Here is a 26,868-nt window from a genome sequence, read left to right on the forward strand (position 1 = left end):
CCGCTAATAAACCCACGACACCCACCCGTCACGACCTAGATACCAGATTGGCATCAGAACACAGCATCCGTGGCAGGAATGTCGCCTTCGATAGCCTGGCTGCAGCTGATCCGCCGGCGCATGCGGCTGATTGTTGCGAAGAGAGTCAGCGTGGCAGAGCGATGGGAATTGCTGCTTCCCTCGCTGGCATCCTGGCACCTCGCGCTTTGCCAAGCCTGGGAAACTCGGCACGAGGTCTTCTCAGTCCCAAAAAAGAACGGGAAAACTAGAGGCAATCGATGGATCGCCGTCTCTAGCGTGATGGATGTCTCGCTTGTCGACTGGTAGACTGGTGGTTTGCAGCTTTGATGCCTGCGGGCACCAATCGCAAAGTTTCCGTGCCTTTCCCCCGTGGCCTGACGTGATGCCAGATGGACGGTCTGGGGTAGTAAGATCTCGTATCTGTGGGAAGCTGACCAGTCTACAATGTCGCCAGTCGCCGTATATGTCGAGGGACTTTTGGAGCTTCGTATTGAGAATCATTCTGAGAAGGTAGTTCTCACGCACGCAATTGCACAATCTGCTAGGATCTGGTGTGATCCCTTTGGTGTGACGTGGGAGAACTCCCAAATCGTCGAATGCTCCTTTCAAGCCCAACCGAGCTCGTGGTGGATCGTCGCCATTGCTCTTCCGAAGACCCCAAATCTCGTCTCTGGCCCTCACATGGCCTGACTTCATTTCTATCAACGCTAGATGTTACCCACACTGTAGGATCCCAGCCCACGAAGCCACCGGTACATGCTGCCGTCGCAAGCACACTGGCTCGAACTGACCAGGATCCTTGCCGTCAGGATAAACGTGAGAAGGAGGGGAGTTTAGCGGCCCTTGTCGGGACCTTGCCGAGAGACCTTCGTGTGCCGAAGAAGCATGGACTCCTGCATGGTTGTGTTGACTCATGAATCTGCATGAGGTAGCGGGATGGGAAAGTTAAGGATTACAGTAAAAAGACGACCTCGCACCACAAACCCACCACGGCCACTCCCAGCTATCCACGCTGCCATGTCTTGAAGCCACCCACACACCCAAGCTTCGACATCAGTCGCTAAAATAGCATGGACTGCAGGGCAGGGGCTGACACTAACGCAACCGCTTGTCCCGTAGCCAATTCCGTGTTAGTAGGGCTGATCGCCGTCAGTGTGCAGAATTAGAGGATGCCCCCCCCCACCAGAGACTTCACTTCGGAGTTTGCTCAACTTGGATTCAGGCTATTCCATTCTGGGTTTCCAGCGTGCTTGATTTCACATATCACGATTTTCATCAATGTCAGACACTTTCCTCAGACACTGCTGATTCAGCCCAGTAACCGTGAGGACGGTTCCACTCGTGTTACCATCCGCGATTGTGTCAGTCACCGGTATCTTAGAAGTCGGCCCGGATCGGATTTTGTTGTAGCTCACATTTTGGGTTCTGTGACTGGGTGACAAGACATGTTTTGCAATTCAAACCTGGAATACGAAGTGCTCACATCTAGGGCTTGATTCTGGTTCAATTTTCAGCAGTGGCAGTCAACCTGATCTTGAATGCATAGACGAGGCTTGACTGACAGCCCACTACGACCTTTCGGAGCTCCCTTGCCCGTCATGACACCCATATGCAAAGATTTCTGCACCATCTACACCATCAAGGATGCAGGAATACGAGGATGATCTCTTAGCCGAGTCCTATCTAAGCCCTCTAAGCCATGCGAGTCCCCCTTTTAGCGTAGTATACGCATCGCCCGATGGCTTCGAGACATCGTGAAGCTACTCTTTACATCCTGCGGCCGTTCCGGACGCATCCGGATCGTCTTGTGACGCCATTCACGACACATTCAACCGCTCACACTGTAATCTATCTTGTAAGTCTCCGCATCAAAGGTACACGCACGCTTTCAGAGGCATCACTTTTCCCACTTTTGCGAGCTCTCAACTCAAGGGCTCCCTTGCAGTCGTTCGCTTTAGCTCGGAGACCCTTCGTTCAACAAGGGCGAACGCCATCTCAACGATTCCGAGGTCATCAGCACGATGCCAGATGCGGTGTATCTCCTCATCATTTGGGCTCAAGGGTGGCCGGCGCAGTAATCATGACAAGGTACCAGATTGCAACATCGTCCGCTTCTTCTATCTGAGCTTGGCTCTTCCATAAGTATTGCCCATGCTCCTACCATTACTCTCAAAATCCCTCTCGTCCTCAACGCACATCGAATAATCATCTCACATAATCAAGTCTTCAGGCCAGAGGCAATTCAACCAGTCAATCCACTTAATTCACATACTTCTCTTCTTCATCACTCGCAAATATGAAGGTATCCGCCATTATCATGATCACCGCGGCTTCGGCTGCCCTCGCCGCTCCTGTTGCGGAGGCCAATCCCGAGGCTGCTCCCGCCCCTCAAGCCACCTCAGGCTACACCAACTACGGAAAGTATGACTACAGCCAGTATGGAAGCTACGGCAGCTATCCGGCCCCACCGGTGTCGAGCCCGAGCCCGAGCCCGAGCCCGAGCCCGGTTCCTCAGACGTACAGTGCTTACGGCACTTACACCGGCTACAAGCGCGCTACCGACTGGGTCAAGAGCTGGTTCGAGTAAAGGTCACATAACTTTCGCAATGCGCAATAGTCACATTCCCTAAGCGCAATCCACCAACCTATACATTCTCTCTCACCATCTACTTGGACACGATGCTGGATTGGCCACTTGCAGAGCCTGGAACTTGACGACTATGATAATACAATCCGGGAGATGGTCAGAAGATGCAACTAAAAGGCATGGGACTTTAATCATAATATAGAGTCCATGTATAGTGCAGTCAACGAAATAAACCGTGTGTCATGAATCTAGCCATTGATATTCCCACATGAATGATAATATGACAGTTCATCACATTGGTACATTCTGTTACAACTGTTTGACAGTACTCACAGCCATCAACGGATTTCGGTTCTATCCAAGGGAGCTTCTAGATGTTTCTATTGGTTCGTAGTGGAACCGATGTTGAACGTATTTGCCGTCTGTCTTTTGAAAGACAACGCGGTTCATTGCCTCTAATTTCATATTTTCAAATCTCTTTGCCAGAGTTTTAGCTCCAATGATGGCCTTATAAGCAGTGATCTTTTCGGAATATCATTACTAGTTATAATATAAAGTCCTGGCTAAATTGAAGAAGAACATACTGATGCGTATTAATATAGTTTTCAGGCGCAATATAGAAAACACTTTGCAGCAGGAAGGTTTCATCCACCCCACAAACTCTTTGCATGACTGCTTCATTTTCTTAACTTGATATCTACCTGGGCACACACACGACTCCTTCGATGTTTTGTCATTCAGTAAAACAGCCATAAGATCTTCTTCTCTGTACTTCTTGGACGTCATAGCTCAATCCTTTGCAAGAATTATTTGAAATCCGAAACCACAGCAAAAAATTATACCAGCAAGTACAACGAGCAGAAACAAGTAGCAGGAATTCAAACCGATACGGCATGACTGATCATACGTACTTGAAGTATTGATCGCTATTGCTACGATCTCTATTCCCTTGATTCTGAGTGCTTTTGTACCTTGCAGTCTGCTGAAACTTTTGGGGAGTTATGGTAGCTCTGCTCTGACCAAACATACATCTAAAATTTTTGCCTCATTCTTGACTAAGACCAGATTTTTCATTTTTATCTCAAGCCCTCAATGGAATTATAAGGCCTAAAACATCAGTCTCGTTTGTCATCGATCCGGCTGGGAGTTGGAAATGTATGACTTCCAAAGACTGCTCAATTTGAACGGCATTACTTCAAATATGTACCATAGTGTTGAATCGAGAACCATTGTCTAAACAAAGTGTACAGGCTCAGGCCTTTATACCGGTTGAAAATGAGAATCTCTCGAGCTGAAAGCCCTGTCGTCTTTCGTCAGAAGCAAGATAATGATAATTATTGTCTTGCCATTCCGATGGGGTCTCAGCACGCTGGAAAGCTTACTTGCGTGAACTTGAGTCAGAACTTCGATTACTCTTGCATAGGGGATGAAAGTAAGATACAAATACTTGTATTGTATTGTGGTATGCTGAGACGTATCTTGTAACCTCCGAGATATGATGCCCGCGGAAAAAGTTGAAATGGATGATGGCTCATAGGCTGAGAAACTTGAGGTTAAACCCCTTTCACATTATTGATTTGATAAACCTCAGTGGTAGCAGAGATGGTGCTGTACTATAATCAATAGTTAACAGGAACAAAAGTGAACATTTAGTGTGCGGTTTTCTCACTTTCTGTGACTGCTTTCATTCAAAAAGTACTTCCGGGTATGTAACATGTAGGATGTAGACAGAAACTGTGGTCGATGAGACTTTTCCAAGACATAAACAAGCATCTTGTAACCATATAAACATCGCTGCAATCATACAGGACAAAAGCCCATTCCCATTCGTAGCATGAAGACACACTTTATTCAAAATTACAGTGGCCGATGGTACTAGTACTTGGACAAGGAATGAACAAAGAGCCGAGTTTGAAGTTTCAAAGACCTCAGCCAAGATCAATTTAATTCGTGAGAGGGGTAATGAAGCTTAGATCCGAATATCTCTTAGTGTGATTATGGTAGTCATCATCAATTTTGTGTATATATGCGCTTACACATCCTCGACTAGGAACCCTGTATTTAGTGTTGACTTCCACTACTTGGCATGAGTTCGTAGTCCGATGCTGAAGGCTACTTAAACGATATATCTAGAAGCTGTAGCAAGTTGTGAATAAAGCATTGTACCACAAAGTGAACAGAACCTGACAAAATTATTCAACTTGCAAATCACTGGTGTAAATCACTGGGACAACAGTGAATCTGGCGATAACTTCATATCAGACTCACACTGCTTGGAACGGTTCAGGCAGCCTCCTAGTAGCATCATATATCCACCTCATCAGGCTCAGGAATCGAACGATACCGAATGTCCAATCAAGTGTAATGAAGAATCGCAGTGTTAAACTCAATAATGCACAGCTGCTATGTCGCAGCCATGAGCGCCGCGTCTCACAAGTTGCCACAAGCTAGCCAGGTATCCATCATCATGCAGACCCCCCACCCCCTTTGAGAACAGACCCATTCCACGATTCTCCCAGAAAATGCTTCGAAGTTTTCCCAAAGCCGGCGGCGTCGTACCGGTGTAAGCCCATGGTGTCATGCAAGGGGGCGAACAAACCCGTATTACACATCTGCAACAAGGGGGGAGGCAGAGAGGGGCAAATCTCTTAGTGTGCAAACACTTCAGCAGTCTTCAGATTTTTCGAGAAAATAAAGAGGCTGGGAATTCTTCCGTCCCTGATCCAAACGTGGTTTGGCATTCTCCCAGCCTCCTTGTTTTCGTCCCTCCTATCAATGTGCAGCCCATCGGCCGAGATGTTGTCTGAAACGCCGACGTCCCTGCACGTCGCCCGCTAGCATCGGAAGCGAAGTGCCCCACCATGGATCTGTTTGCCCGCCGGGGGATTCAGCGACTGCGGCGCATCGGGCATTGATGATGATGCAGAGACAAAGGCAACAGCAAGGAAATGCCAGAGGGATACAAGAGAGAAGAAGTTGGTTTTGAAATTGTGTTACCCAGACCCAACCACCGCAATTACACGTTGGAGAAGATTCCTCAGTCTACTAAGTAAGTAGCGCTATGCCATACGATGCCGCTCCCGGCCGTTGGGTGACATGCTGATGAACATGTCTCATCGCAATGCACACAATAAGACGAGCTGTGTCTCATTACGTCTCTTAATGATACGGATGATGATCTTTGATGAGTTGGAAGAACAATGGCTGTCTCAAAGTGTGCCAAAAGGAAAAAAAAAGAAAGAAAAAAGGACTGGCGAACTACGACTGCGCCATCACTCGGCGCGCTGCGGCGCCAACGACAGCATGGCACCAGTGACTAGATGATTGCTTTTGGTGGAGCGTTTCACCGGATTGCTGTATTCTGGAAGGAATGTCGACCTGCAGCAGCCGAAACACATGATGAGAATCAATCTTTGATGCAGAGCCCCGAGGAGCGGTGGCGACTCAATGACCAGCCTTCTCTGCTCGCCCAGGCTGGCGAGGCGCAAGAAGCGAAGAACAGCTTCGGCGAAAGGCCTTCAAGCAAGGGCAGCTTGCATTGCCTAGGACGTATCCGCGTCCGGGGCTTGCATGTCACAGGCAACATATCTGTTATTAGTGCGGGGAAGCGCTGCAAAGAGGTTGGTTGGTGATTGTGAATTAGGGTTGAAGACGTGGCTCAATCAGCACGTCGTCTTCTTGTACGTGCATGCATGAACTACATTGGCGAGGGCAGAGACGCTTGCCAATCATATCCAAAAGTGCCACGGGCTGTCTGGGAGAGACCTGTAGGACGATTATGCTGAATGAGCACTCTCGTCATAGTACTTGTTCACACGAGTTCAGTAAGCGCTGGTGGATGTTTTGCGTCAGATTATGCGAGGCACATGGGAGAGCCTGCTGGACCAAGTAGTCGGGCCCTGCAATTCCTCCATGATGTGGAATTTGAAAACATTACCCGGACGAGGGAACTTTACTTCAAAACAAAAGCGACTGTGACCACACGTTGTGTTTGACGTGGCGATGTTGGGGCCCTGATGCTTTATCCTGGTGCAATCTTCTCACCAAGTACGCCAATGGGTAGCGAGGGAGGCCCGGAGGATGTGTGGCCAACAAGACAAAAATGACACTCTGACTGAACCGACGAACTGAAGCTCTAGGATAATGGCCGTGGTCCGGCCAAAACCTGGAAGACGGCGGACGAAGAGAGATATTCCCAGTCAGTGGCGAAGGTGGCCAAAGACTGCCGTCACCTCTATGATGTAGGACCAGTGAGTGATGTATTCGTACGCAGGTGGAGGGGGTTGAGGTGCATTATAGGGCGACACTTGGGATGATGGGACGTTCAGAAGCGCGGAGGCCCGCAAAGTAGGAGACCTGGACCACGGGTGAGGTTAGCAGGCCGTGATGGGAGACCTGGCGTGCCATTCTCGCGGATCTGCGGGCAGCTGTCAAGTCCGATATAAGAGGGGCCGTTGAACAAGACTATCGATGAGGTATGAGGTCACTCGTCAAATAAGTGGTCTGCAAACTGGAGATTGAAGGTCCCGATACGAGGTTTGGCAGAGTGGCAGAGCAGAGCAGAGGGTAAACCCCTGCATCGGAAGGGCCGCACTGTCTGAGTGAGGGCGGCTAAGCCAACGACGGCGGGGGACTAGACTGGCGGCGGCCAAAACTGTTTGATGGCGAGCTGAGATGGAGAGAGAACAGGGATCAAACATATTGCAAGCTTGTGCTTTGACAATGGTAGGATATGGTTTGCGAGAGTAGCGATTCCTGTTCATTCAAGGGAAGAAGCATGAATGGATTAAATGTACGTGTGCGGTGGGTTGCGGGAGCTTTGGTCGGTAGTTCAACAGTGCCCAGTGCCCACGTCAAGGTTGAAGTCCACGGAACGAGTGAGATGAATGTGATGGCGGTAAGACCTGGTACCCACCTAAGCAAGGTAAGGTAAAGATATCCGTAGCCAAGATGATCTGCTGAATGAGTTGCAGCCTGCAGAGACGTGAGAGTCGAGAGAATGCGATTATACGTACGGATACATGGATGGGCAACTATCATTTCGGGGCGCGGGTGCCCACTTGCACTGCCGACGGATGCGAGGATGCAATCATGCAAGGGAGCCCTGGCTCGCAGTGATACCTACCTAGGTGATCATCAATTTACAGGTATATGGACGGGTAGGGCAGATTCGCGCGAACGTCTCTTACTCTCCCTTGAATTCACCATCCAAGTAGCGCTCTTTCCGGTTGGTATCCGTAATGCTGAGGGAGACGGTAAAGTAAGCACGGTAAGGTACCTAAGGCAAGGTAAGGTGCCTTGAGCTGGGAAGGCAGCCCCATTCAGGTCGCTTGCCCACATATATCTTAGGTACCTCACCTACCCTTACCAGGGAAGGTAGGTACCTACGTAAGGTAGTAAGGTAGGTCGAGGTGGGAAGGCGTCGTTCGCTAAGGCAATGTGGGTAAGGTAGGTCGTCGCAGCTCGTGGCCCCGCTTATTCGTCGACGCGTTTAATTGGCCATGCTTCGCGGTAGAGAGAAGTTGTATTCTGGTCGAGGTGCACGGTGCACGGTGCACCTGGCCACTGCTGCCTTTCTTCTTGTTCGCGCCAACCAATCAAATGGGCCAAACAGCCTGTCGCATGAACGTCGCTTTCCCGTGGACCCACCTTTCCGACGAGTCTCTCTTTCCACCTCGCCTCAGACGGGATTTTACGTGTGTCGATATTTCCTGCTCCACTCACAGCTGGCCCGCCGGGGCAGGGAAGGCACCGACTTTCCCTGATTGATCCCAGTATGATTAGATGTGTCTCTCACCTGCATTGGCCCATCTCGACACGTCAGGAATACGACGTCTCCATTGGCCTTGTCACGGAACTCTCGCGTTTTACCACGTCGCTCTCTGTCTCTCTCGGGCTGGCGCTTCCAGTCCCTGTCTACCCATCCGCATACCTACCATTGTACAGGCTGTCCGTGCAGGCTAGGTAAGGTACTCAACACGTCAAGTTCAGCGTTTGACTCCCGGAACCGCCCAATCTCGCACCGGCACACTGCTGAATGCGCCGTCGCCGAGCCCGTCTCCCACCCGTCTCCCACCCGTCGTCTCTCATCCGTCGAGGCTTGAGCCTGACATCTTCATTCGACCTAAACTGTTCAGCTTGCAACTGGCTGATCAATCTACTCTGTCCCGTCCCCCCATCCCACCCACGGTCCTATGTGTCCGTACTCTGCCCGGCATCCCTCGCACACCCCCTTGCGGCCTTGCCCTGGCACACCATCTTCCACGTCCATGATCCATCTCCGTCTCCATCGGCAGAGAACCAACTCACTCCACCCAGACGCCAGACCGTGTTTGCTTTACGCTCGTCCGCGTCTCTTTTAGAGCAAGGTACCCGTCATCCCTAGCCCGCCCTATTCTTTCCACTCACGCGAATCCCGTCAAACAAGTATCTTTCTCCAACTGCTGACAAGTCGCCTAGACGTCCTTACAGCAGTAGACTCCTCTCACACCCGTTATTCTCGACATACCGTACCGTCGCTTGCTTCTCTGGGCTGGGCACTGAGTGCACTGCCTGTCTCTGCTCCTCACGCAGTAGCGCAACTCAGCTTCAAACCACTTTTTTGGCCCCAGGGCCTTGCATCGAGCGACCAACGCCGCCTGCTACCATCTCCATCGGCACCCATCCAACAAGACACCGCCAAACCACTCGTCGACACACTCGGCCCAAACCCAGGCCTTACACGCCCTTCTCTATTCCACCCCCGGTTCCGTGCGCGTGCCCTCTCTTCCTCTCCGCGTCTCTCTCCCGCTCTCTCGACCGCATCTCAATCTCAGTCCCTATCTTACCTATACTGATCCCTGCTCCCTGCTCCCTACCGACTCTCGCCTCTCTCGCCCTCTTTTCACCCTCTATTCCCCCCCTTCCGCCCCACGCCAGCTCGTCGGTTCCGTTTCGGTCACTCTCTTCCTGCAACCAACTCGCTCGATTCCTCTGCGCGCAAGAGAACAACAAATAAACAACAAATAGACGCACTCACTACTCTCTCTCCTAACCCCTCTACTGCCGCCCGCAGAGCTCCAACATTGTCGAGTCTGTCTGGCACCGACCTGCTTCCCCAGGGAACCTATCGAAGACGGGACGCCGTAATTACTCCCGAGTCCCCATTCTTCACGAATCGAGCCGACTGTTGATCGCAGAGCAACCGGGACCCAGGGTCTCAACTGAGAGCCGCTGGCTGGGTTGCTCGTATTCCCGAAGCACCGCTCCGCATCGCACTGCGGAACCCCAACACCTCGCACATCCACTCGCCTCGTTGCGCGCACAACCGCTTCGATCCACACACGATGGCATCCATTTCCCGTCAACCATTTGCCCCCTTAGACGGCACCCGACTGCAGAATCTGACGAGCATTAAGAATAGACAGAATGGTATGTTTGATCACTTCACGACCAAACACGCCCATTCCGTTCCCAATAATTATCTTATTCTCTCGTTTTGTATTTGCGATACCGCGGGCGCTGCGGGTGGCTCTCAATGAGATTCACCCGTCATACTGCTAGAATGCGCCGTAGCCCCCAACTTGAGCACCAGCCTCAGAAACTATCCAAATCACTCGTAATATCGACCGCTAACTAGTTCAGCAGCTGTTTCGTCCACTGCTGGCGGCAAGCGCAAAGCCTCAGACAGTGTAGAGCCCGATGACTTCGAAAACGTCGACCCGTTTGTCTTTTCCAAGCGATCTAAGAGTTCCGACACCTTCTACCCGTCCAAGGATGTCCTCAAGCCTTCGTCCTTTATCCTCACCAAGGCCGCGCCCCTCGCCGCAAGTCCCCTGTTGAACTCCTCGAGGCCTACCCTTCCTCGCCCTCGCAGTCTTCTCCAGCCAAAATCACCGTCAGCCAAGATCAACACGGCTATCGCAAAGTCCTCCCCACTCTCGGCTCCAGCTGGCCGTTCGCCGACTCGCGGTAAGCGATCTGGTATTCTCTCAAACCGTCGCCGAACCGCTGGTCCCTACACGCGCGTAGACCCGCCTGCCTTCAACCTGCCTTCATCCGCCTCAGCCCCATTCAGCCTCGATGCTGCCCTCAAGGGTACTATCCCGAGCTATGCCGCCCGTGCTACCGTAACCACATCCTCGCGGAATACGGTCAAGGATCTCGACGAGCCTGATCTTAAGGCATCTTGGTTCTTCGACATCCATGAAGACACGCCAGAGCAAGAAATGACCAACATGTTGCAGCATGGCACTTGCGTTCTTGACATCAGCTCCGACGAAGAAAGTGAGCGCAAGGCCAGCAGAGACCGCGCAGAGGGTCGCGACAAGGAGAATGTACCACCTGTCGATGATGTGAGCCAGACATCTGCACGGCGCTCGGCTCGTCATACCAGTGAAGATGACATGATTTTTGAGAAAGAGAGGATAGCTTTGGGCGAGATGGATGCAAGCGAGTTCTATGCCTTTGGTTGCGATGAATCATCCGTCATCATCGTCCCCGCCGATGATGATGACGAAGAGCGCGATGCGGCCCCTCAAGCCGCCGTGCCTGAAATCAAAGAGCGCATTCCTGAAACCGAAGCAACCCCGCTTGGAGTCCCTGTAGACGAAAATGGTGTCGACGAGCTCATGGGCAAACCCACCGAGACAGCAGCCAAGGCAGCCCTCTTGGAGCCTATGGAGGGCACCGGTGAGAGCTTTGAGCTGTGGGAAAGTGGAAGCGCCAAAGACGACTCCGAAGTGGCAATTGCGGACTGCTGATGATTGCTTGCTTTCCATTTGCTCATTCATGGTTCGACTATGCTTCGCTTCCAACTACACACCATCTTTTAATTACGGGTCCATGATGAATGCGGCGTTTGTAACGGTTACTCGGTATTTTGAATGGGCGAGCAAGGACCAAGCGACGGGAACCCCTAGGACACGTTTGGTGTAGGAACAACGGATACAGGTGTCTATATGTGTACAAAGCTGGGGTCGGAGTATTGTCATTGTTTGATTTCCGTTTGAGTGGTTGATATCCTCATCAACAGAGTGCAATTGGCGCTTCGATTTTGTGCTCTTTTGAAGTTTGAATGCTATCGTTGTGATGCACACTTTCCGAGACCACCGAATTGGCTTTGGCGTAGGTTTGGCTTCTCTATCGGCGATCTTTTCTACCTAGCCATCAACTTCGGTCGCGTAAGTGAGCACATCAGTTTTGAGCATCGTCATCCGTTGTCGCATCACCATATCATCCGGGTTGCCTCTAGACGCCGTCTGGCGTTGGTCGGCTATCTGATTCCACGTGACAGCCGCCCACACGCCCTGCCCAGTCGCTCCAGCGCCCGTATTCCGGGGCTCCACTCGGCCCGCAGGTGCCCACTGCACCTTCAGTCCAGAACCGCACCACTCGACGACTGTCGCATCTCTGACCAGCTCAAGTGTTCGGCACTCGAATCCGCTCATGGGATTATAGGACTAGAGATTGAAGCATCGAGACTTACTGCAAAGCGGCATCCCAAGTTTCAATGGCATCGATCAATGACCTCGCTACGGCGGCCATAGCGACGTCGGCCGCAACCGGCGAGCAGGCCGGAGATGCTCTCCCCGTCACCACGCCTCCGGCGGGTGTTGTTCGCGGCGCCTTTATCGCCTTTGAGGGTCTTGATCGGAGCGGCAAGACCACGCAGGTAAAGCTGCTTGAACAACGGTTGATTGAGGAGGGGAAGAAGGTCAAAGTCATGCGGTTTCCGGGTGAGTGGCAGCCAACTTGGCTTCAACAACATTTCGCTTTTTTGCTTCTTGTATTATCATCAATTTCTCATTGCTAATGAAACGCAACTCGCAGACAGAACAACCCCTATTGGCCAGATGATTGATGCGTATCTCAAAAGCTCAGTCGAGATGGAAGACCACGTCATCCACCTTCTCTTCAGCGCCAACAGATGGGAAGCAGTGTAAGTCCTCTTCGTCTCACCAGACCACGCACTACCCGACACTGCATCGCCTTACAAACCTTGCATCTAATAGGAAAAACATCCAAAATCTACTCGCTTCAGGATACACCGTCATCTGCGACAGGTACTACCACTCTGGCATCGTCTACTCCGCCGCGAAACAGAACCCCCATCTGAACCTCCACTGGGCGCGCCGGCCGGAGATTGGCCTTCCCCGGCCGGATCTCGTCCTGTTCCTCGACCTCGAGGAAGCCGTCGCTAGAGAGCGCGGCGGCTGGGGCGGGGAGGTGTACGAAAAGGCCGAGTTCCAGAAGCGGGTGCGCGAGCTGTTTTGGGGGCTGAGCCTAGGGCGAGTCGGGCCTGATGGGGGCTTAGGCGAGGAGGGCAGGGTTGATCGAGAGTTCCGACAGGAGGAAGAGGACTTGGTTGTCGTCGATGCTGGAGGTACTCTTGAGGATGTTGCCGAGGAGATTTGGAGAAAGATAGGGCCCAGGGTGGAGGGTGTTGAGAAGGGTGAGGCTGGGAGCACGGTGAGGGTTGTGTCATGAGTTGTGTTAAGCAAATGCCCGAGAGCGGAGGAAATTCTGGCTAGCATTATCAAACATGAATTGGGGATGCTAGGAGATTCTGCCTTGGAGACAGAGATTCCCCGGAAATGAGCATGGCGTCTTCAATACCTGGAAAAGGTGTCTTGATAGAGCACTCGGAAACCCACAAACATGAGTGATTTCTTGTCTTAGAAAAAGGTTAGGAAAGCTGGCAGCTGACGTGAAATACTCCTACATAATACTCATGTAATGAATAGGCAATTCCCCATGTCCTCCCTAACCAATAGCCTTGAGAAGTGGCCAGAACTTGACAGAAAGCCTGCACTTCTCATCCAGCTTTGTGGAATTCCACACGCTCATAACACTCAAAGTGTTGTCCACATTTCTCAATATCGCAACATCGAGTGGTGCATAAGACGATCCCATGACCGGCCAGCCAGATCCGTCAGACGGATTCTTGGCAAAACGTGCAACGACGCCCCTCAAGTGCTCGTACACCGCGTACACCTGAGTGGTGTAAGGTATGGTATCTGGGTCGGTGAAGAGAAGAATGATCTCTGAGTCGTGAAACTTGCCCAATCAGTCGTACTCTTTAGGCAAGAGATTTAGGGTGGTCGAGGTATTGAAATAGCAGCGCCAAGTGGGGATATTTTAGCAGGCTACTGTTGACGGCAGTATGGATTGAAGCTGTGCCTGTTTGTCATAAACTTGTAGTTTGGTGAGAGTTCGTTGAACAGAAGACATACGCAAGACCAGAGCAAGTCAGTTTAAATGGCGGAAGCAACATCGAAATCGGCTTTGATCCTAGTATCAGAGTGGTACGAGGACACATTCATGGCTGGATCCTCGGAGGCACAAGAACAGGAGGACCTAACGCATCGAGGAACGCCATCATATTCACTTCGTCGTTCACCAAGGCTCTCCCCTCTTCCTCCACTGTCCGCATCAGAACCGGAACCTTGACAATATACTGATGAGGTATTCCGCCTGGACGGCTTTCACACATTTTAGTTCACCTAATGTATTGGCGCATCCCACTGCAGTCAACAGCCCCGTACAGGCCTCGATCCCGGGTGATGGAAATGCAAGATACCTGAAGCTCATTTGTCCAATAGACATGATTGCGGCGCGGAATGGGGTCGAAGAGTCCTTGGCGTATACTTTGAGGTGGCCGTCGATAGAAAAGGCGCGAGCGGACTGACCCCAGATTGTCACCTTGGAGGGTTCGTCACCAAAAGAGGCGATGTTGTCTACAACCCAAGTAAGAGCAAGACGCTGTTCGTGTATACCTAGATTCTTTTCGCTTGGCGGGATAGGAGGCGAGGCGGGGGAGCCGAAAACTGAAGAGCATACCTTAGTTCTAGAAGACGAAGACTTTTGCAACCACATGTAGGTGAAAATGATCATGGATGATTCAAAGCGTACCGTTTGCGTGGTAGTTTAGAGTCACGGCGATAACGTCTGCATATGCCGCAAAAGCAGAAAGGTCGAACCTGCCGTAACCCAATGGCTAGCAACCGCTGTGGATGAAGGCAACCACCGCAGGCCCGGCGTCAGGGGGCGAAGACATTGATGCTCAGGCAGCCTTCACTTTCGGGTGGTGCTGGGTTGTTGAAGAGATCTTCGAGGAGTTCAGGTCTCTGGCCGAGTCCTTTGGGAGGGACCTCGAGTCAGTAAACTAGGCGGGGGAGCAGACAAGTGAAGCTATATTGTGCCACTAATGCCAAAGCTCTGGAGACACGCCAGCCCAAAGGCTGTGGCGTTGATAGTGTCTAACCGAGGCTTCGGCGGCTGAGGCAGGGAGAAACGTCTAGGTTTTGAGGCATAAGGTATCCCTAGAAACCGATTTACTGGATATATCGCCTTTAGACGACTCGCCAAGATGCCTTGGATCAGACCTGCGGATATCGTGGTTGTTGAAAGGTTGTTGAGGCCATGGCTGACGAGACGACGGATAACACAAGCAGGATTTGGACTTTTTGGTTTCTAAACTCGCAGGTCTTATAACCCCTCGCATGCAGTCTTTTTCTAAAACGGTGGGGAGATTTAATCAACTCTCACGGGGCATTGAACATCTCGTGCAAATCATGTCAAGCTCATTGGAAGCCTCAAATGCTATTCCGCAAGACTTGTTGATAGTGGACGGCGACCCTTACGCACACCCGAGTCAGATATGCATACCCGAGCGTCTGGCCCAGGCGATTTAAACAGAACGCGAAAAACGAAGCCAAGACAATGCTTACATCGGAGGGGCTGAGCGACGTTAAGGGTGCGATCCCGGCCAACACGAGGTACAAAGCCAAGCCATTAAAAGGAATTTTGGGGTCCCGCATATATGCGGCTGGAAGTGGTGGAGGGGGTAGCTTCAGGGTCGAAAACGTAGACAAGGAGAGGATCATCTTGCTATCCACAAGGTATTAAGGAGTGGTGGTTACCGAAATGTAGATGAGATTGGTTACAAAAGAAATTCATTCAGGTGACTAATGAAGATGACAAGAGAACGCTTCGTCTGCTCATGCCCCGCACGCAATCTATAATCCGTGACCCGTAACCCATAACTTCGCCTTATCCAGACACCCAAGTAGTACAAGTTGCTAAGAAATCGCACCAGATTCAAATTCATCTGGATTTTTATGATAGCTCGGCCATCAGACATGTTCTGGACTGTGTGTAATGATAATCGAAGGCAGAGGCGGCTTCAACGCAACTCCGCGAGTGTCGAGCCTCCCATCGAGCGTGTCTGTCCCAACCGTGGAACCATAGTCGCTCAACGAGCCGTTCCGCCGCACCCCGGTATCAACGGCAAGCTGTTCCCAGTCTTTAGCCCACGCCGTTCCAGGAGGAGGGGGACATGGCTTGTCCTTGTTCGCTCGCGGGGCGAGCTTACCGTTCCCAGGACAGAGGCATTCAGGCGCCGTGGCAGGGGTAATCTTGATGGCCGGGGTAATGGAGGTCTGTTCCAGCTCGGGAAGAGGAGGTAGCGGCTCTGCGATGGGAAGCATGATGCCGAGGGAGTCCGGGTGCGGGTACGGCAGAGGTGGAACTGGGGGAATTTGCTCTCGACGTCTGGGATAGCTGGCCTTGCGGACGAGTTTGGCTCTTACCGGGGCCGGGACCGTGTGTCGGTGATTAGCGGCGAAATAATAGTAAGCCGGGGGGGTCAAGGGACGGCTGTTTGTACGGCTTGAAGGCTTTGCTTCCTCATCCTTGAGATCCTTCTCAAAAGCGCTGACCAGACATGTCACAGTGTTACGCCGCCTGAAGCAGGGTAGCTCAAACGGGTGTGATGCGATTTCCAGCACAAGAATGACTGCGATACTGGCGATTCTAGTCAAGAAGTGTCAGTACAAGGCGGAGGTTGACTCTTTGAATTCTCAAGTTGTAACATACATTCCGATGACAGATACAGAAAAGTTCAGCTCAGTGATTGGACTTTGTGTCACGAAACCGGGATAATGGGCCAATGCTACCGATGATAGGATCACAGCCGGGATCCAAAGCAATAGACCTAGTCGGGCAACGATGACAGCCCAAGATACCAGAGGTGATTGCAGAGACTGCCTCTTCACCACCTGGTAGTTGCGGAACGACACGATAATGTGCAACACCACGTACATGGGGGATATCATCGACTGCGCAGACTTGTCAGCCGACATTCCAGTGAGCCACAGCCGCAGAGGGCAGCACTTACACCGAATAGGATGAAGCTTTGACTGAGACAGTCGCGCTCGCCAGTTTTTGACGGCCGAAACTGAAGAGCTGAAAGGCAAAGACCTCCACCAGATGCGAGGATCATGAGAAACAAGACAGCGATCATGACAATGGGGAGAGGCTTGGGTGGAGACTTTATGGAAACATCGCTGCCCGACATGGAGGACTTTGTCTCCAGCGACTCGACAACACTGACAATGTCGTCGCCTTTGAGAGAAGGGGCCATGGTGGAAGGAGGTGAGGTTCGATCGGATACTCGACTGTTGCTTGAATGTCCATCATCCATGCTCTGGTGTTCTTCTCCGAGCAGCTTCATATATCACTTGACGTGGGATGGCTGGTGTATTGGCGATGGCTGCCAGCACTTGCTGGTGTGGCGGGCGGGCGGACACCCAACATTACAGCCTCAGAAAAAACCAGACACTGGTCACTGGGGTACAGCGGCCGTCTGGGGTGGCTGTAGGCTGGACTAGGGCCGTATCGGAACTTGAACGTCTATAAATCCAATACATTCCAGAGCATGGCTGCTACTGTAGAGCGTCAGACGCCCCGGAAATCACTGCGTGGTTGGCAGAGACAGCTCAAAACTGAACCATCCCCTTGCCAGTATCAGTAGACATATCAATGACGGCCCGAGGCTGGTCGAGGATTTGTTGCTGGACCGGACAGCTGTGGCTTTCAGCAAAGTGTGGAAGAACCATATGCGCCACTTGTCCGCGATGAGTAAGAAACTGGACGTTGTGTGAAGTGGCCTCGAGGACGAAAAAGCCAAAGTCAAATAGTGCGTGGTCTGGAGACTCCGAATTATGATATATTGATGGGACAATTTGTTTCCAGATACAAATCCTGCTGCCAAAGCTAAACACTGGCGAGTATCTAAATGTGAAATTACCATGCATGAGTGTACCTTAAAGATATAACGAGCGGTCTTAACGAGTTCATAGCCATGGAGAATATGGCCGGGTGTGTTACGCGTCCGACATAACGACACATAGCCTATGCCTCTACAAGGGCAAATCACATCTCCTCTCCCAGCCGGGCCCCACGGTCGCCTGCCCAGTCATCCCGCTCGTAGAAACGGAACACGAGGTCATAGTCCTCAAAGTCGTGAACGATGCGGTCAATGCGACGATATCCACGGACAGGGTCAACAAGACGCTGGACGGCAGTCGCATGAGAAGCAAAGTCACCCATGCCATACGGGTTGGCGCTTTTGCCCTTGGCCTCAAATAGAGTCACACTGAAACGGCCAGGCTTGAAGATGTCGACGACGTGCTCGATGATCTCAGCCGTAGTACGGCCACTCTGGCCTCCAGGGACGTTGGTCTCAAAAGAGGCGAATGAGCAGTTGGGCTCCGGAGTGACGTGGACGGTGAAGTAGTGAGCGGCATTTCCGCCCTTGCCGTTCTTCAAGGCGTCCTCGTCGTCTGCGATGGCAGGGACGACACCGTTGGCAGAAAAGCCACAAGGGCTAAAGAGATAGGCGTCGACACGAGCTCCAGGATACTTGCTGGTCGGATACACGCTCGAGAGGCCGCAACCCTCAGAAACGACAGTTCCAATAGCGTGACCCTCGGTAGTCAGAGCCTCAGTAGCGGCACGTTCCCTATCATTGAGGTCAGATTCGCCAATGTTCTCAAAGACGTCGACATGCTCCTCGCCCGACTTGTCATGAATCTGAGACATGTCACCCAAACTCTGGTGTGCATCGTCCCGAGCGGCCTGAGTCTGCGGCAAGTGCAACTTGTCGGTGGCGACCGCACTCGCGTGCGACAAGTAGAACTGCTTCGCGTTTTCAGGGTCGAGATCAGTCATGAGAATCTCGAGGGTCTCGTCGCTGCGCTCCTCGAAGCCGCTGCTGAAGCTGGCCACGCTGCCAGTGGGAATTCTGGCCGCTGACTCGACAGCGGCTTCCGCTTCGTCAGGAGTCTTAGGGGGCGTCAAAGTTTTGTTCGGTGTGGTAATGTAGAGGTACCAGTGATCCCCGTTCATTTTACCGACCATGTAGGCGCTGCCACCCTCGAAAAGGTCATCCAAGTATTTGACCTCGGACCTCCAGCTACGATGGGGACCCTGCTGACGGTCGGGGAACAAAAAGTTCTTGCGACTGTAGAAGACGCGGTAGGGGGTCGCAGCAGCCTTGATGTTGGTGGATTCCTTGGCGTTATGGAATGGGAACCCGGCGTGTTCAGCCGCGATATGGAGGAGTCGCTGCAAGCCCAGTAGGAGGGTTGTCGTGCCGCAGGTCTTGAGAATGAGCTTGTGGGGGAAGACAAACAAGCTGGACTCGGACAAGAGGTAGGCGTCGACAGAGTCGGACTCGAGGACGGACAAGATCTTGCAGTTGACCATGTCGAGCATGGTAACCCAAGTGTCGGCGGAAACTGCTTTTAATCCATTGGGTTGGGCGCTCACGGGGAGCGACTCGGGGCCAGGGGCAAACCACACTTCAAGGAGCTTCTCGGGACCTAGAGAACATGTCTGTCAGCAACTTGGAGGGGTGGAGGCTTGTGGTTCCTAGGCCATATTACCTTCAAAGGCGTTGCTCGAGTCCAAATCAGCAGCAACATCATGGTTGATCGTCAGATGAGGAGTAGCCTCAGCCGGAGAGATGGCGTAGTCGTTGGGGACCGAGGAGTTGACCATCTTCTGCTGGAATAGCTCGTGGGGCGCAACCCGGGAGCTTGAGAGAGAGCAGGCTTAGACGACGATGACTTTCCCGATGGAGGGCTAGAAGTCCGCGGGACACTAGCTACCGCTCAAACGAACTTTGCGGCGTTCGTTTGAGAGAGTAGGCCCACAGGATGGTGGACTTTTTTGGAGGCTGGCGGAGCCAGCAGCAAACGAGTTTTAGTAGGTGCAACGTCACTTGAGGACGTTAGGGAGGTCGAGCGTTGAGGGGTAGGAAAATAACCCTTAGGATCGGAATTGTGTCTTGTTGCTAGGCCTCGCTCTGGCAGACACCGATACCTGTGGTGGAGTATCGGACCTAGCAGACGAGGTTATCTGCGTGATCGGAGTTTGGTGGGTTGGTAGGAGAGAAGCGTTGTAGAAGCGCGGTGCGTCTATCGAGATATTTTATGCTAGGTGTTTAAGCAGGTGTTATCTGGGCCTGGAGGAGGATAATATTAGCGGGATGCGCCGATGTAATGAAGTAGACCAATGGCTGACAGTTTGGTTTGGCGAATGTGTAGAGAGTGTGCTGGACAGTAGTCCCCTCGAGTCTTTCGAGGGGAGTGTGGGAGGCTTACTTTGCAGGCTTGGAGAGGAAGCGTAGGAGGTCGATTCGGTTCATAGAATGGCCAGGAATCGGCTGGGGTCGCAGAGCGAGGGGCAGCGTGTATGCCACCAGTGTAAAAATCACTGTTGCAGGTGCTAAGTTTGCGTGTTGATCATGGAGGGATTTGTTGGATTGAGAGAAGAGGCTCGCGGGTCGCACAACCGAAGAGATATGCCGGCGTGGAATAGCAAATGGTCAATTTTGAAGCTCTGGGAGAGATTCCGTCGTGGTGGCTGTGGATGTTGTGGTTCGCCGTGGAGGGGAAGTGTCGTCTGGTGGGTTTGAGAAAAAATAAAAAAAAGTTGCTTCTGCAAATTGAGCATGGGGCGACCCCTCCCCGGCTCGCTCTCCACACAAAATTTCAGCCCAAGCTGCCAGGACGCCCAGGACTCCCAGGAGCTTGCACCTGTGGCAGACGGATACCTACCTCAGGCAAGGTACTCTAAGGTACTCTGGTAAAGAAGACAAGATTACTCTCTCTCATGTACCTCTTACTTGCATACCTTGAGTATTTCCCGATGGCCGTCGCTTCTTTGGCGGTGTTTTTTTGTCGATTCTCCGCTGCAGACGGCTGTTTCGGGTATGCCCTTTGCTCTCTTACCGATAAACCTGTCCTTTTGCCTCCAATTCCTTCGACTTTGCTTCGTACTCATTGGGGAGCTATACCCGGGAAAGCACGGAGACGACGTCCTAGAGATTGCGAGACAGGGAACGACGTGACGGATTGGCCACTACCATAGTAGGTACGCTGCAGGGGGAGGGTTTGGGGGGTGGCCGACGTGTTTCGCTGAAGAAACGGGATGGAGACGTCATTTTCCGCGACGCCATGCCTGGACCTAGGATAAAAGCCACCTGTCGTGAAGCGGTAGTCCGTAAGTAGGTCCCAAGTAGCCTGGATTCTGGAATACAGTCATGCTGGAGGTACAGATAGAGTCAGCCAATGTGCCCGAGTCCATTCTGAGAACCTGAGGCAGAATAAAAATGACACGTGTAAAACCACCCTTTGATGGAATCAATGATGGGGAATGGGCGATGGTGCATCTGCTTCCTACGATACCAAGTACCTACAAACGCAAAGTTGTTATACATGCGGTGAAAGTCGCCGTTCTTTCCGAGCCCAGGTTTCTAAGGCAAGGTACGGAATGGGTACCTCCCGATCAAGTACCGCCTTTTTTTTGCGGGGCATCTCCCGTCCGAGGCGCCGGGTATCTCCCCCATCTCGATGCTTGCTCACGTGCCCCCAAGCCACTCGATGTCTGGACCGTATTGATACATCGAACGCCGTCGAGAATGACGGAGTCGAGCCCGGCACCGTGGAGCAGCTTGGTGATTTGCATCTAGTGTTGACCAGTCTTCGACTTCCAGTTCCCCAGTATCTCGGATATGTCTTGGGTCGTCATCTTGCTACCCGCGCCATCGTCCCAAAATCTCGTACGGTGAGGTTTTGCGGTTGCTCCCAACCCCTGAGACTTACGCGCCCAAAATTGGGTATCGAGTCGAGCGTCTTTATTTCAACAGGAATCAAATACCCGAGGCACGGCGTTTGACCATGCGATGCACCACCCGAGCTGACATTGTGTATCGTCCATGTACTCATGAGTGGGCTTGTGCCTCAATCGTAGTGATCAGCTTTGATGTGATTTCGCTGAAGATGTGGGACAGCGAGCAGTCCTGATATTTCTCGACAAGAGTATCGCCCTTCTTCTCGCCCTCCTTTTCGCTGGCATGGCCAATATCCTGGCCGTGTATGTGCGTTCCTTGAGGATATTGCGGCCTCCTGCCAGACTCGACCAGTTCGCCAAATTGGGGGTCGATGGGAACAGTGCCGAGGAATGGCACGGAAAACTGCTGGGCCATGACAGCTCCTCCGCCGGAACTGAAAATGTTGGTACACTCGGAGCAGTGCGGGCAAACGAAGCCGCTCATATTCTCAACCACACCGAGCACCTTGAGACCGGTCTTGACGCAAAAGTTGAGCTCCTTTTTGACATCCGCCGTAGCCACCGCCTGAGGCGTCGTGACTACAACAGCACCCGCCACCTGTCCGGGCCGAGCATCTCGCAACAGGGTCTCGGCAAGGGAAATATGCTCGTCGCTGGTGCCTGGAGGCGTGTCGATGAGTAGGTAGTCGGTCTCATCCCACAAGACATCAGAAAGGAACTGCCTAACCATAGCTGTCTTTTTGGGCCCTCGCCAGACGACGGCATCGCCACGTCTGGGCAGGAGGAACCCGAGACTCATCGCATGGAATGAGCCAATCCTCTTTTCTTCGATGGCGTCATGGACCGGCACGGGGAGCCAACCTCCAGGGGCCTGCTTCACCTTCTCGGCTTCAATCGAGAGCATGCGAGGGATTGAAGGTCCAGTAAGGTCGACATCAAGGACGCCGACAGAATGTCCTGCGAGGGCGAGAGACAAAGCCAGTTGCGTCGTCACTGAAGACTTTCCGACGCCACCTTTGCCCGACAAGACCTACATTACCAGTCAGTCGACAGTCGGTGCTAACACGAATGAAAAATGAGGGGTCATACCAGCACGATGTGTTTTACTTTGGAAAGCGACATATCGACGATGTAATATTCAGGATAACAGATGTCTTGACGACTTCGGAACTTCAGAAGCGAGGGAGAGCGAGAGATGCGCTACGCAGATGGTTAAGTTGGAAAGGAGCGTATCAACGGAGTGGAAATCGAGGTTGGAGCCCAGGTCGAATCCGCCTCATTTGAAATCAAAGCTGTGATTGTTCTCCACCCAATAGCAGTGTGAGCGTGAACGTGTGAACCCGCGCGGTTGGTAAGCACCGAAAGACGACCACAAGAATAAAAAAATTTGCCTCCCGCTGTGAGTTCAACCAATCTGCGAGACCCGGGAGATACTATTGACAGCGTTTGATACATTCTAGAAGAATTCCACCGCATCCCTTGGGCTTTTGACCGGCTCCCGATCCCCATCCGCAATCGGCGTGATGCAGTGCGGGGGGGGGGGGATGCATTCCTTAGGTACCTTATCTTCTGCTCAACGCCTTAGCTAAGTACCTACCTTAGGTAAGGTACCTAGGACCCTATCGATCACCTCATCGATTATGACGGCTGAATATCGGGTCACACCGCGAAGGGATCTCCCTACAACGTACGCGGCTGGAACCGTGCCTTAGAACCCACCAGGTCAACGCCAAGCTCCAATCCCAGACACGCAGTGAGTTGGAAGTTGAAGTAACTCCTGGGCGTGCACGGATGCTCTCCGACACGTCCGGAATCCACGACGGGTCGTCTGGATGCCAATTCTGGATTTGTGTCTGCGACGCTCAATCCGTCCCTGACCTAAGCCAGTCTGATCTCCCATCTCAATCTCGTAATCTCCGTCTTTTTTCCACGTCCACATTCTATTCGCGAAGCTTGTTTCTGCTGTCGAGTTACTCTCTAACACTAGCGTTTCCACTCATTGAGACATCGCCTTACAGTCCACTCTTTTGGAACTCCCTCTTTGTTCCAGTTTCGGTTCTGTCTGTTGCCCAGCTTGGGCTTGCCATCTGCGATCATCCGAGTCGCGATTTCGCCAACCAAGAAATAACAACATGGCCGTCTAGCCTCCTCTTCAATCGCAACACCTTCACTTGCGGAACGACGCAGTCATCCTCGACTTGACTTTATCAACACCATGAGTTGTAGTGCCACACTATGGACGATCCGTGGGGCTCCCCGTGGGCATCTACTGACAACGCAAATGCGCCGTCTACCAGTCCCTCCAAGAACATCATCGAACCTCCGCCACCCGCCTTTCTCTCCACTCCTAGCAACCTGAATCTACCTTCCAGCCAGTCAGCCTGGCTTGACGACGATGCCTTTGGGGATTGGGCATCTCCCGACCCGGGACAAGCTACCAATGCATCTCCGTGGACTTGGGGGAACGAAGCCACGCCAATTGAGGGTCTCACACCGAGCTATGAACCCAAGCCCAGACGAAAGAGCAGCACGCCCAGGTGGCCTCGAAGCCGATCACCGTCGCCGGGATTGAGACCTCCCATCACTCCCAACATCGCACCTCACAGCGCTTCTCTGGCCCAGCCTTCGCCAGACCCCTGGGCCAACCACGTATCGACCTATACTAAGGACGACCCCGAACCGTTAGCGGATCTCCCCCATATACCAGATGTTCCGCCGGTCACGCACGAACAATCGGAGGTCGGTGTGGGTTTGAAGGATACGCCCAATGCTTTTGAAAAGGGGTTCACTGCCCACGAAACAATAAGAACACAGTTCGCTGAGCCTCTCGCTGAACCAATACAAGAATATCTGCAATTCAGCGAGACCCCGATTTTCGATCGATTCCCCACCACTCACGAGCGTGTTCGCGATACTGCTCAATCATCAGGCTCAGCCTCGGCCTCATCTGTCAATGGCGACGAAAATGACGAAGACGACGAAAACGACGAAAACGACGAACTTCCAGAAGCGAGACACGCCGATTCTCCAATAACATCTATCGAAGATAATGTCCTACCCAAGGCGACGCAGAGGAAAGCCTCTGGCAAGGTCCTGGAGCTTGTTGAGATGTATGATGGCATCGCCAAGCGAACCACAGATATCCCTGAGCGGGCACCTTCATTACAACGTAGTGTAAGCCGAGACCTGGACGTGGGCCAGGAAGATTTATCTGGTCATGAATTCAACAAAGACGGCCGGATAGAAGGGAATCAGGGGCTACAGGGATCTCGTGATACATCGGAGTCAACACAGGAGGAACCTTTTGACGAAGGCAGCAACGCTGCACAGGAATCTGTTGACAATGGCAGACCGACTCGTCCCGACCACGAATCCTTCAAGGTTGATCTCCAAAATCTCGAGCATCTCCTGCCAGATACCTCCATGGATGCGTCGATATCTCCCGAAGATGTACCAGATCGAGTGATTCAGGACAGCTTCGCAAGCATTTCTGAACGCAAGATGTGGTATCGGTTGTCTCGCCACGAATCTTTGCGCAAGCACAATGCGGGAGACGACGACAACTACGTTCGGGTCAACTGGGCAAACTCCACACTCCGGCAAGACACATTGAAGACTGTTCGTCGATGGATCGAGGAAGATTCGTTCGGAGGGCGGCCTTTCCGTGGCGGGCTGGCACGAACTGCAGGCGGCAAAAGCTTTGGATGGGATGCGACAACGGCAGCATCTCCGGTCGATCTCGACAGGGTATTCGGTCGCAAGGCGAAGCGGAGAGCGCCTGTTCATCGGCCAACGCACTCGATTGGAGCCCTGCCTTCCTTATCTGCAACCCCTATACTGCCTGACACTACGGGGGGGATGCCAGCCTTGGGACAAGGCAACGGCAATTGGCAAGATCTCGCGACGTTTGGCTGGAGCAGCGGACCTGGCGATATAAAATCGACAACAGGAACGGCGATGCAGAAACCTCGGGCCGCGGGTATACCGCTCCCTCTCGCCTTCACTGGCTTCGATAACACGCCAAAGTCCCATGCGTCCCTGCCGGCGTTTATTAAGCCGATCGCGCCAACTCCTCTACCAGCAGTAAGAGCCACAAGCTTAGAGGAGGTGGATGATGCGGATGCTGATGCGGAGGACGATGACTGGGGAGACATGGTTTCTCCAACTACGGCCGAAGCAACGGATTCCACTTCCCTTCCCAAGACTAGTTGGGATTCCTTCTCGACCAACCCGCTAGCCGATGTCACGAGTATGCCGCCTCCTGGTGGTTCCCTGACTAACCACCCGGACGCCGATGCACTCCGCACCGGGAATAACAAAGAAAATGATTCCCGTAACAAATCAGGAGTGTGGGATTTTGGCAATGTCATCAGCAGCCCCGCCCCCGCCTCCACATCATCTGCGGCAGCAGGCTTACCCCAAAGCCAAGACGGCCCTCTCAGCCCGTCGATATCCACATACACATTCAGGCCGGCGTCTACGGTGAAGCGACCACCGAGCCTCTCCATCGCAGCCACCCTCACTGGCCAGCTGGATCCAACGCAGTCTACTAATAAAACCGGCATATCTGCAGGAGGGCCTGTTGAAACCCCACGTATAACTGGCCGTCAGACGCCATCCACGGCGCAGCCCAATACCAGCAACGAGGATTGTGATCTTGTGCAGCAGTTTATGCATGGGCTACCGGACCTATCGTACATGCTGAAATGAGCTTTGTTCTCTGGGCCATTTCACACTACTCACAAACAGTGCCTCAACGTAAGCTCAAGGTAGAAGCATGAAGGGACGGAGCATCTTCATTCTTTCTCATCATCTAGCCTTACATTATACATGTATATTGCATTCCTTCTGGCGTTTGGTGAACATTGGAAAAATTGGAGATCTGCATGATATGCTAGGCAAGGGCCTCAGATATAGTATATAGGGAGTGCCCATACAATCTGTTCGTCTTAAGCAGCGTACATATTCGTATGCCGAGGCATACCTCGGCAAGCCTCGCGATGACAAAGCTCCGTGTTGAAACCCGAGGCATCGCAAACCTCGGAGGCGTATGACGTGCGGCCAAGCCATTTTGCGTGGCCGAGTGCATCCACCTATGGGTTATGCCAGCGGGTCGTATGGCCGGAAAGGATGGGCATCCCCCGTGTCAGAGCCCGACTCGCGATCCCGACTTGCGATCCCGACCTTGATTGCCGTCTCGACCGTGATTGCCGGACGCAGTGCCGTGCGGGGGACCGCGGGGGGTTTAGAACACTTGTTGCAGGCTGGCTGTGTTAACGGGGCGTCGTCTGGTCTTAGCACTGGCTCGAAAGGATTTGAACGGGGGGGCGTCGGTTCTCCGCGTCCCGCGATATCCACTG

The 26,868-nt window shown here is 52.6% G+C and overlaps 9 protein-coding genes across 9 annotated transcripts; 4 read left to right on the plus strand and 5 right to left on the minus strand.

Moving 5' to 3' along the window:
* Positions 1-2,317: 2,317 nt before the first annotated feature.
* CORC01_02842 (uncharacterized protein) lies at positions 2,318-2,608 on the plus strand (the record flags this gene model as incomplete). The annotated part of the gene is made up of 1 exon (XM_022614492.1): positions 2,318-2,608. The coding sequence occupies one exon, from the start codon at positions 2,318-2,320 to the stop codon at positions 2,606-2,608; it is 291 nt and encodes a 96-aa protein (XP_022479106.1).
* Positions 2,609-9,933: 7,325 nt separating this feature from the next.
* CORC01_02843 (uncharacterized protein) lies at positions 9,934-11,349 on the plus strand (the record flags this gene model as incomplete). Its single annotated transcript, XM_022614493.1, has 2 exons — positions 9,934-10,018; positions 10,235-11,349. 2 exons carry the CDS (start codon positions 9,934-9,936, stop codon positions 11,347-11,349), a joined length of 1,200 nt encoding a protein of 399 aa, XP_022479107.1.
* A 399-nt stretch (positions 11,350-11,748) lies between these two features.
* On the minus strand, positions 11,749-12,036 carry CORC01_02844 (uncharacterized protein; the record flags this gene model as incomplete). Its single annotated transcript, XM_022614494.1, has 1 exon — positions 11,749-12,036. The coding sequence occupies one exon, from the start codon at positions 12,034-12,036 to the stop codon at positions 11,749-11,751; it is 288 nt and encodes a 95-aa protein (XP_022479108.1).
* Positions 12,037-12,098: 62 nt separating this feature from the next.
* Positions 12,099-13,075, plus strand: CORC01_02845 (thymidylate kinase; the record flags this gene model as incomplete). The annotated part of the gene is made up of 3 exons (XM_022614495.1): positions 12,099-12,324; positions 12,419-12,527; positions 12,601-13,075. The coding sequence occupies 3 exons, from the start codon at positions 12,099-12,101 to the stop codon at positions 13,073-13,075; spliced, it is 810 nt and encodes a 269-aa protein (XP_022479109.1).
* Positions 13,076-14,020: 945 nt separating this feature from the next.
* CORC01_02846 (para-nitrobenzyl esterase) lies at positions 14,021-14,464 on the minus strand (the record flags this gene model as incomplete). Its single annotated transcript, XM_022614496.1, has 1 exon — positions 14,021-14,464. One exon carries the CDS (start codon positions 14,462-14,464, stop codon positions 14,021-14,023), a length of 444 nt encoding a protein of 147 aa, XP_022479110.1.
* Positions 14,465-15,723: 1,259 nt separating this feature from the next.
* CORC01_02847 (uncharacterized protein) lies at positions 15,724-17,012 on the minus strand (the record flags this gene model as incomplete). The annotated part of the gene is made up of 3 exons (XM_022614497.1): positions 15,724-16,402; positions 16,466-16,707; positions 16,767-17,012. 3 exons carry the CDS (start codon positions 17,010-17,012, stop codon positions 15,724-15,726), a joined length of 1,167 nt encoding a protein of 388 aa, XP_022479111.1.
* Positions 17,013-17,803: 791 nt separating this feature from the next.
* On the minus strand, positions 17,804-19,432 carry CORC01_02848 (adenosylmethionine decarboxylase; the record flags this gene model as incomplete). The annotated part of the gene is made up of 2 exons (XM_022614498.1): positions 17,804-19,254; positions 19,318-19,432. 2 exons carry the CDS (start codon positions 19,430-19,432, stop codon positions 17,804-17,806), a joined length of 1,566 nt encoding a protein of 521 aa, XP_022479112.1.
* A 2,227-nt stretch (positions 19,433-21,659) lies between these two features.
* On the minus strand, positions 21,660-22,630 carry CORC01_02849 (uncharacterized protein; the record flags this gene model as incomplete). The annotated part of the gene is made up of 2 exons (XM_022614499.1): positions 21,660-22,538; positions 22,598-22,630. The coding sequence occupies 2 exons, from the start codon at positions 22,628-22,630 to the stop codon at positions 21,660-21,662; spliced, it is 912 nt and encodes a 303-aa protein (XP_022479113.1).
* A 1,113-nt stretch (positions 22,631-23,743) lies between these two features.
* Positions 23,744-26,218, plus strand: CORC01_02850 (uncharacterized protein; the record flags this gene model as incomplete). Its single annotated transcript, XM_022614500.1, has 1 exon — positions 23,744-26,218. The coding sequence occupies one exon, from the start codon at positions 23,744-23,746 to the stop codon at positions 26,216-26,218; it is 2,475 nt and encodes an 824-aa protein (XP_022479114.1).
* Between the last annotated feature and the right edge of the window lie 650 nt (positions 26,219-26,868).

Source organism: Colletotrichum orchidophilum (assembly GCF_001831195.1).
Source record: "Colletotrichum orchidophilum strain IMI 309357 chromosome Unknown Scaffold_16.1, whole genome shotgun sequence".
Lineage (NCBI taxonomy): Eukaryota > Fungi > Ascomycota > Sordariomycetes > Glomerellales > Glomerellaceae > Colletotrichum > Colletotrichum orchidophilum.